The sequence below is a fragment of the Pongo abelii genome, chromosome 1 (genome assembly GCF_028885655.2).
Source record: "Pongo abelii isolate AG06213 chromosome 1, NHGRI_mPonAbe1-v2.0_pri, whole genome shotgun sequence".
NCBI lineage: Eukaryota > Metazoa > Chordata > Mammalia > Primates > Hominidae > Pongo > Pongo abelii.
The window spans coordinates 14,916,634-14,925,316 of NC_071985.2; the positions used below are offsets into that span (position 1 = coordinate 14,916,634).

Consider the following 8,683-nt stretch of genomic DNA (forward strand, 5'->3'; position numbering starts at 1 on the left):
GTCAGGAGTTCGAGACCAGCCTGACCAACATCGTGAAGCCCTGTCTCTACCAAAAGAATACAAAAATTAGTTGTGCATGGTCGTGCATGTCTGTTGTCCCAGCAAATCAGGAGGCTGAAGTGGGAGAATCTCTTGAACCTGGGAGGCAGAGGTTGCAGTGAGCTGAGATCACGCCACTGCACGCCACCCTGGGCAAGACAGCAAGACCCTTTTTTTAAAAAAAAAATTGCAAACTGTTCTGCAATTTCTGGGATCAACTATTATGAACATCACACTAATTTGTAAGTACCTCCAGAACCATGGATTGGACAAAAATGGGTGCTTGCCATTTCTGGGAAAATATATTTTGTCATACAGGAGTCTGTTACATTCATGCTACCTGAGAAGAAAGAGCTCACAAGTTAAATTTTCTTTTCTGTTACCAAAGCAATTCTGCCACGCAAGTCCTCCCTGCAAGCCAAAGAATCTACATACTGACATTAACAATGATACTACATGAAACTTTCATGGTATTTGGACATAGTTCCTGCTGTTTCAAGGTCCTAGGCCAGTCATGAGAGCTGATATTTAGAATTGTTACACATTGTAATACCTACATGACCTAGGTGAATTTCTATCCTGTCTTAACCCTGCTTATCTTTAGGAAACAGGATGCCTGAGGTCTGAATTTCCCCCTTGTGACCTAACTGACTAAGACTGGTGGGATCCAAGATGGCAGCTCACTTGACCTCTGAAGAACGTCTAACTTCATTATAGTCTAATGTCCATGCTAAATGACTCTCCCACCAGTGCCATGACAGTTGACAATCACCATGACAACAGCCAGAGGAAACCATGAAAGGACAAAAAGGAAAGCGCACTCTGGTTTTGAGCGGTTCTCTGCCCATTCCCATAAAAGACATGAATACTCCTCCTCTTGCTTTTAATGCTTAATTCCTTCATTAAAGATGCCCTATATTTGTGATGTACACACTTGCAAGAGCTATGAAATTGATTTGTGAGCCAAGCTCCCACTTCTCAATTCTACGGCCATCGAACAAAACCTGAACTGCTTGATGCTCACTTTTGTTTTTGTTTACTGGCTTCTGAACTGAACAGAGAAAGACCCCATTTTGGAAAGACAGACTTTGTCAGTAATAGGATCTCACATTCAGAGCTGAAGGCTAGATCCCATATGATAAAGCAACTTGTTCTTGCTCTTGTTTTACGCTATCTTTTGAAAACATTAATTACACCTTATTTTAGTTCTCTTATGTTCTTTTAATTTATAATTTATTCCTTTTCCCTAGATGGTAGTGCCTCTCACTTTTTGGTTTAATGTCTTCATTCATACTGTTGATCTTGCTTAAATGCTCGGTAAATTTTGTGGTCTATCTGTTCATGCTTGTGATTGCTAAATTATGTTTTATTTAGTACCCTGTCTCTTTTTGTAGAGAAAGGATGGGAATTGCTCAGAACTGCCTGCTTTATGTTTTCATTTTAGTATGAGTTTTTTCTGGAGTTATGTAGAGCAAATGGTTCCTACTCCTGCTAACACTTTCACCTGTGTATGTGTTAAGTTGCAGTTTTTATTTGCTGTCTTCCCATAAGTAAAATCTCGTCTCCTTTCTATCCTAAAGAATTCCTCAACATTTCTGATACTCTATTTCCAGGACTTGAAGTGGGAGAGGAAGTAGGTACTTAATCTTAATCTAATCTCTTTCCTTTTCTTTCTTTTTTCTTTTCTTTTCTTTTCTTTTTTTTGAAATAGAGTCTCACTCTGTCACCCATGCTGGAGTGCAATGGTGCTATCTCTGCTCACTGCAACCTCCACCCACCGGGTTCAAACGATTCTCCTGCCTCAGCCTCCTGAGTAGCTGGGGCTACAGGCGTGTGCCACCATACCCAGCTAATTTTAGTATGTTTAGTAGAGATGGGGTTTTACTATGTTGGCCAGGCTGGTCTGGAACTCCTGACCTCAAGTGATCCACCTGCCTCAGCCTCCCAAAGTGCTGGGATTATAGGCATGAGCCATTGTGCCCGGCCTCTTTCCTTACTTTTCCAAAACACTTTAAGAAATACCATAGTGAAGCAAAACAATAATGTTTACAGAAAACACAACTGCACAAACATAGCTGCCTCTCAAAATTAACCCTGTGATGAGTGATAGTGACACTCCGTAGGCTTCAGGTCAGTCCCTCTCCTTCTTAATGTTCACCTCCCACCTGACTCCCAGCCTATCCCTCATAGCAGCCAATATTCTATTATTTCCCACCATAACATAAGATGAAGCCATACTTTTGACCAATTTGTCCCCTTTCCAGCCATGAGAGACCTAAGATTTGAGCTTTTTTGTCTCTTTATGTCTGAGGATGTATAGAGATTAATTAAGTTCCAGGGTGAGCAATGTGCTGTTACTGGCATAGTAAATGATACTTCAACACACTACAGGTGAAGCCCCTTCCCACCATTAGCCCACACCAGAGCAGTTCTTTAAGCATTCAATAATCAGAACCCACATAGAATGTTAATTGCCTCACATCTGTAACCAGAGAGTTATTCTGTCCTCTGGATAGTGTACCCTATGTTTTTATTAGCTTTTAGTGCCCACGATATTTGCACTTATTCTACTTATAGCAGCTACAACCCTAAGATGTGATTTTTCATTCATCGTGTTCCCCTGAAATGATTTTGGTTTGGCCACGAACAGAGGACTTCACATATATCACTTATTTATTTGTTTCATGAATACTTTTAAGAATGTAGTCTGCATAATTGAAACAGTTCCTGCCTTTAAGAGACTTGGAAGTTAATAAGAGGACTGACCAAGGTCACCAAGACATCCAATATGAGGCAGTGGTGTGAGATAGTTGGCACTCAAGGGCAGACTTGGTGCTTATTTGATTTTGGGGGACTGGGAACTGCTTCATGAAGGAAATAACTTTTGAGTTGAGCCAAACAGGATGAATAGGATTTTCAGAAACAGGTGGGGGACAGGCCGGCACCATCTTAGCTTGTTCAGGCTGCAATAACAATACCATAAACTGTGATATGATTTGGCTCTGTGTCTCCACCCAAATCTCCTGTTGAATTGTGATCCGAACGTTGGAGGTGGGGCCTGGTGGGAGATGATTGGATCGATGGTTTCTAATGGTTTAGTACCATCCCCCTAGTGCTATCTTGTGTAGAGTTCTCAGAAGATCTGGTTATTTAAAAGTGTGTAGCACTTCCCCCTTTCCTCTTTCTCTCTCTCCTGCCACCACCTAAAAACACACTTGCTTCCCTTTTACCTTCTGCCATGATTGTAAGTTTCCTGAGGCCCCCCTAGCCATGCCTCCTGTACAGCCTGTGGAAACTGTGAGTCAGTTAAACCTTTCTTTCTTTATAAATTACCCAGTCTTAGGTAGCTCTTTATAGCAGTGTAGGAAAGATTAATACAAACTGGGTGGCTTATAAAAACTAAAAAATTATTTCTCAGAGTTCTGGAGGCTGGTAAGTACAAGGCCAAGGAGCTGGCAGATTTGGTGTCTGGTGAGAGCCTGCTTCCTTGTTCCTGTGTCCTCAGAAGGTGGAAGAGGCAAGGGAGCTCTCTGGGGTCTCCTGTATAAGGGCACGAATTCCATACATGAGGACTCCACCCTCATGAACTAATCATCTCCCAAAGGCTTTACCTCCAATCCAAATACCCTCACATTGGGGATTAGATTGGGTATATGAATTTGGGGCTGGGCAACACAAACATTCAGTCTATAGCAAGAAGAAACAGGTAGTACGGTAGGGGCAAGATCTGGGAACAACAAGAAGCTCAGATAAAGAGAGGGGCATCTGTAGGGGAGTGGTGGGAGATACCAAAAAAATCCAGACAAGGTTCTAATGTAGAGGGTATTCAATGCCATGCTGACACATTAGGGCATTCAGTGGTCAGCAACAGAGAGCCACTGAAAGTAATTAAGCAGGAGAACAACATGCTTAAATATCTTGTTTATTATAGCCCATCATCTCAGTCTGAGCTCCTTTTGATCTTGAGTCTGTCATTCAAACTACAGAATTATCTCTTCTAGCACTGCCACCCCCTGCAGGTTTGACAGACATCTTCAACTATGCTTTTCTAACTAGACTATCAAAGCATATAAAATTCATAGCCCTCATCATATCCCTAACAGTGACTTCCCTCCAGGTTGGTGATTATTAAGAAACTTTGGGCTATGCTTATCTAACCACAGAATTCCCATGTATAATAGCATCCAGTCCATAGTTCTCAATGATAGTAGCAGATATTATTGATTACTTACTATGTAGTCAGTACACATGATTTACATTCATTATCTTATTTAAACCTTTCACCAAGCCTCGGGGATGGGGCTCTTGACAATTACTGTGAGTTCCTTTAAATTGCAGTGCCTTTCCTGTCCCAGACATTTGAATCATCATTCTATGTTTTGAAGCTTGATTGAAAACTAAATACATTATGGATTTTACCAAATAAATCCTTCATAAAACCTTCAGGTATTTGTACCCCCTTTAATATCCATTTGGTTAATAGGAAGAGTTGTAGAATTCACAAGATCAATTAGAGACTTCATTTTTTGCTTGTGTTTTTTGAGGTTATATGAAACGTTTTAAATGTGACATGGGAGAATAGTGAAATTGAGTTTTAACTTAACCAGGATGCATGATTTTAAAAATCGAAGTAGACCTGAATTTCCTGAAAATTTTAAAATAATCTAGTAGTGCCAGCATGAACCTTAGTCACCTAGGCAATAGAGAAGGTTTTCATGGAAATCCATTGGTCTGTTTTAAATAAATATCTTGAATATTAATAGTATAAAAGAGCATTATCTAAGTAATACTGAAGCTTATTATCAGCTGAAACTTTGTTGATCATAATGGTTAGCCATTTATGCTCACATCTGTTAATAGTGGTGATTGCTTTCATCAGGAAAACAACCTTTAGATATGCAAATAGCTTTTTCTGAGGATCCGGCAAGATGGCAGAAGCAGAGCAGAAGAAGAAGCGGACCTTCCCCAAGTTCACCTACCGCGGCGTGGACCTGGACCAGCTGCTAGACATGTCCTACGAGGAGCTGATGCAGCTGTACAGTGCGCGCCAGCGGAGCCGGCTGAATCGGGGCCTGCGGCGGAAGCAGCACTGCCTGCTGAAGCGCCTGCGCAAGGCCAAGAAGGAGGCACCGCCCATGGAGAAGCCGGAAGTGGTGAAGACGCACCTGCGGGACATGATCATCCAGCCCGAGATGGTAGGCAGCATGGTGGGCGTCTACAACGGCAATACCTTCAACCAGGTGGAGATCAAGCCCGAGATGATTGGCCACTACCTGGGCGAGTTCTCCATCATCTACAAGCCCGTAAAGCAATGCCGGCCCGGCATCAGGGCCACCCACTCCTCCCGCTTCATCCCTCTCAAGTAGTGGCTCAGCTAATAAAGGCGCACATGGTTCCAAAAAAAAAAAGATATGCAAATAAGTGTGGTAGCTAATATTCTGTCTCCTTTCCTTCACACCTCATAGATTCTCAATCCCCAGATGTATTTTCGTCTTTAGAGAAATAAAAGGTGTGTTTCCTAATTTTGTTATACTTTTGCATTAAGTTTAATGAGTTAAGTTATAAAACTTTTTCCATTTATACCGGTGGGGTTAGTAAATGGGCCTCTGGCCAGGGGCTATTATAGCCCCTAGGCTATTATCTCATGCTCTTCCAAGTACCAGAGATGGGTAGTGTAATGAAGGGCCTGGGGTCTGGTTCAGGACATGCTTTCTATTTTACAGAAGAGTTCTCAGAACAGAGTGTGCTCTGCTTTCTCTGGTTGCTCTGGGGACTTCTGTTCACTGAAATTGTTGCCTAACATTATACTAATGACTATTCCTTAAGAGCTGATTCTTAAGAAGGTAGGGCATGACCTATAGATTTCCTCGCAGACTTGGTACAATTCACAGGAAATAAACATAGAGAGGTGAATTACTTGTCAAAAATTACATTGCTACTAAATGGCAGATCCAGGATTTGAACCCCTAAGGTCCATTATAGAAAATGTGATATATTATCTTGTGTGGTACTCTGGGGAGAGGCCGTGTTTACTTGGTAGGGACTTTGTCTCTTCTGTTTGGCCTTCAATTTCCTATCTAAAGTAAATGTGCTCTAAGTGTCAGCAAAGATAATCGGGCTTAATGGTGGAGCAGAAAGTTGGCCAAATACAGCAAATGTCACTGTATGAAGGAAGAGCTCATTAAGTCTCACTCAGCTACCTTTCAATAGGCAGAGGGCTTTTGGAAAGAAGGCCACCTTGTTTGGAATTAAGTTTTATTTTTATCATAGTAGTCTATGTATAAAGTTCATTTCATTTTTTATTTTTTTATTTTATTTTTATTTATTTATTTTTTGAGACAGTCTCACTCTGTCTCCCATGCTAGAGTGCAGTGGTGCAATTTTGGCTCACTGCAACCTCCATATCTGGGGTTCAAGCAATTCTCATGCCTCAGCCTCCTGAGTAGCTGGGACTATGGGCTTGCACCACCACGCCTAGCTAATTTTTGTATTTGTATTTTTAGTAGAGATGGGGTTTTGCCATGTTGGCCAGGCTGGTCTCGAACTCCTGGCCTCAAGTGATCTACCTGCCTCAGCCTCCCTAATGTTGGGATTACAGGCATGAGCCACCACGCCTGGCCACAAAGTTTATTTTAAATCAAAGAGATCTATGAGGATTTTATGAAAGTCAATAGTCTATCCCCTATTTCACCCAATTTTCAACTCTTCTATTTTCCTTACCTCCACATTTCTATATAGAATATTTCTTAACTTTTCAAGTTTAGAGAACATATATTGACTTCCTACCATGTTCATGATAATATGATAAATACACATTTATTGAGTATTTACTTTATACCAAGTATTTTTATCAGTATATTTTTTATATATATATATATATACAAACTCATTTTATCTTTACAATAACTCTTTGAAGTAAGTAGTATCATCTTCATTTTCCAGATGCAGAAACTGAAGTACAAAGAAGTTGAGTAACTTACCTAAGATCGTACAGCTAGTAGAAGGTGTCCTGGGATATGAAGCAAGGCAATTTGGCCAGGAAGTCCAAACTTTAAGCCATCTTTCTGTGCACCTGCCCTGCCCATTCCAGTTTACATTCTCTTCCTAACTACATTCCCTACATTCCTCTAATTTAATTTTGGTATGATTTTTGGTTAAATTAATTGTTATTCTTTACATTATTATGGTTATACCAATGAAGTGCACTGCTGAGCCATGTAATATACTACTTCTATGTTTTCTTTCTTTTTTCTCCTTCCTTTTCCCTGTGATTGATACTAGCCTTTTTGAGGGCCTGAATTTTTATCCACCTATTGTTAATTGTTTTCAATTATTTCACTGTTTCTCCCATGTGTATATTAACAATATGTTTCTATTCAGTCAAATAGCAATTGTATGTCTTTATTTCCTGGAAACTTCTTCCTTCTGCTTCAGTATGTAACGCTTGCTCTTTGTAAAAATTTCACTGGGAGACTTCCCTTTGTGTCAGATATCCTCTTTCCTGGATCCCGTGTCGTCTTCTTTCTTGTTTTAATTCATTGTTTTGGTAGAACATATTTTCCAATCTTCTTTTGAAAGGGTACATAGCGGGTATTTGAGCCCTTGAATATCTGAAAACATCTTTATCCTGTCCTTGTGCTTGATTGAGAGTTTAGCTGGCTCTAGAATTCTAAGCTGAAAATAATTTTCCCCCAGAATTTTGAAGGCATTTGATTATTTGTCCTCTGGCTTCTGATGCTGCTATTGAGAAATATGAAGCCATTCTGACTAATAATTTGTAAGTATTCTCTACTTATCTTTCTGGAAGTTTTCAGGATCTTCTTTGGTATTCTGAAACTTCACAATGACATCCCCTAATATGAGTCTCTTCCATATCTTTAGCTAGTGTGAGTATTGGTGAATATTTTTAATCTAGAGTCTCATGTCATTTGGTTCTGAGAAATTTCTTCCTCTCTCTTTTCTCTGTTCTGTATTTCTTGAACTATTAGTAGGATGTTGGATTTATTGGATTGATCCACTATTTTTTTCTTATATTCCATCTCTTCTAATTTTGTTTGTCTTCAAAGAGATTTAAATAAATATTTGAAATTTCTTCAGCTGCAAGTGACAAAGACTGAATGTCATGCGTTAAGCAAGATAGAAGTTTGTATCTCTCCCTTATGTAAAATTCAGAGGTAGGTTGCCCATTGTTGCTTTGCCAACTCTACTCCATGAAGGGATTCAGTCAGGCTCCTTTTATCTCCAAGTTTACCTCATGGTGTACACCAGTTATCTTTTTAAGAAAGTCTCTACAAGTTGCCACAAAGTACTTTTACTCACATCTCAAGAAGTAGTCACAAAGCCACACCTTGCTGCAAGGAGAGTGGAAAATGTAGCCTTTATTTTGGGTAGCTAGGAGGTTGGCAAAAAGTTCAAGGAGGATTACTTGGAAAAAGGTAAGAGCATATCTCAGATCTGCCATTACTCATTGATTCTGTCATATTTTCTACAGTGATGATCATGTTGTCGAGAATATAGACAGGTTTACTTTTCCTTTCAATGTGGATACTTTTTATTTCTTTTTCCTAGCTTATTGCAATGGCTAAAACCTCTAGTACAATGTCTAATAGGAGTGTTGAGTGTCATCCTATTCTTGTTTCTGATT

At 39.9% G+C, this 8,683-nt stretch overlaps 1 protein-coding gene across 1 annotated transcript; it reads left to right on the forward strand.

Moving 5' to 3' along the window:
• Positions 1-4,952: 4,952 nt before the first annotated feature.
• On the forward strand, positions 4,953-5,447 carry LOC100441553 (small ribosomal subunit protein uS19-like). Its single transcript, XM_054561306.2, has one exon. It carries the CDS (start codon positions 4,968-4,970, stop codon positions 5,403-5,405), a length of 438 nt encoding a protein of 145 aa, XP_054417281.1. The 5' UTR covers positions 4,953-4,967; the 3' UTR covers positions 5,406-5,447.
• Positions 5,448-8,683: the final 3,236 nt, after the last annotated feature.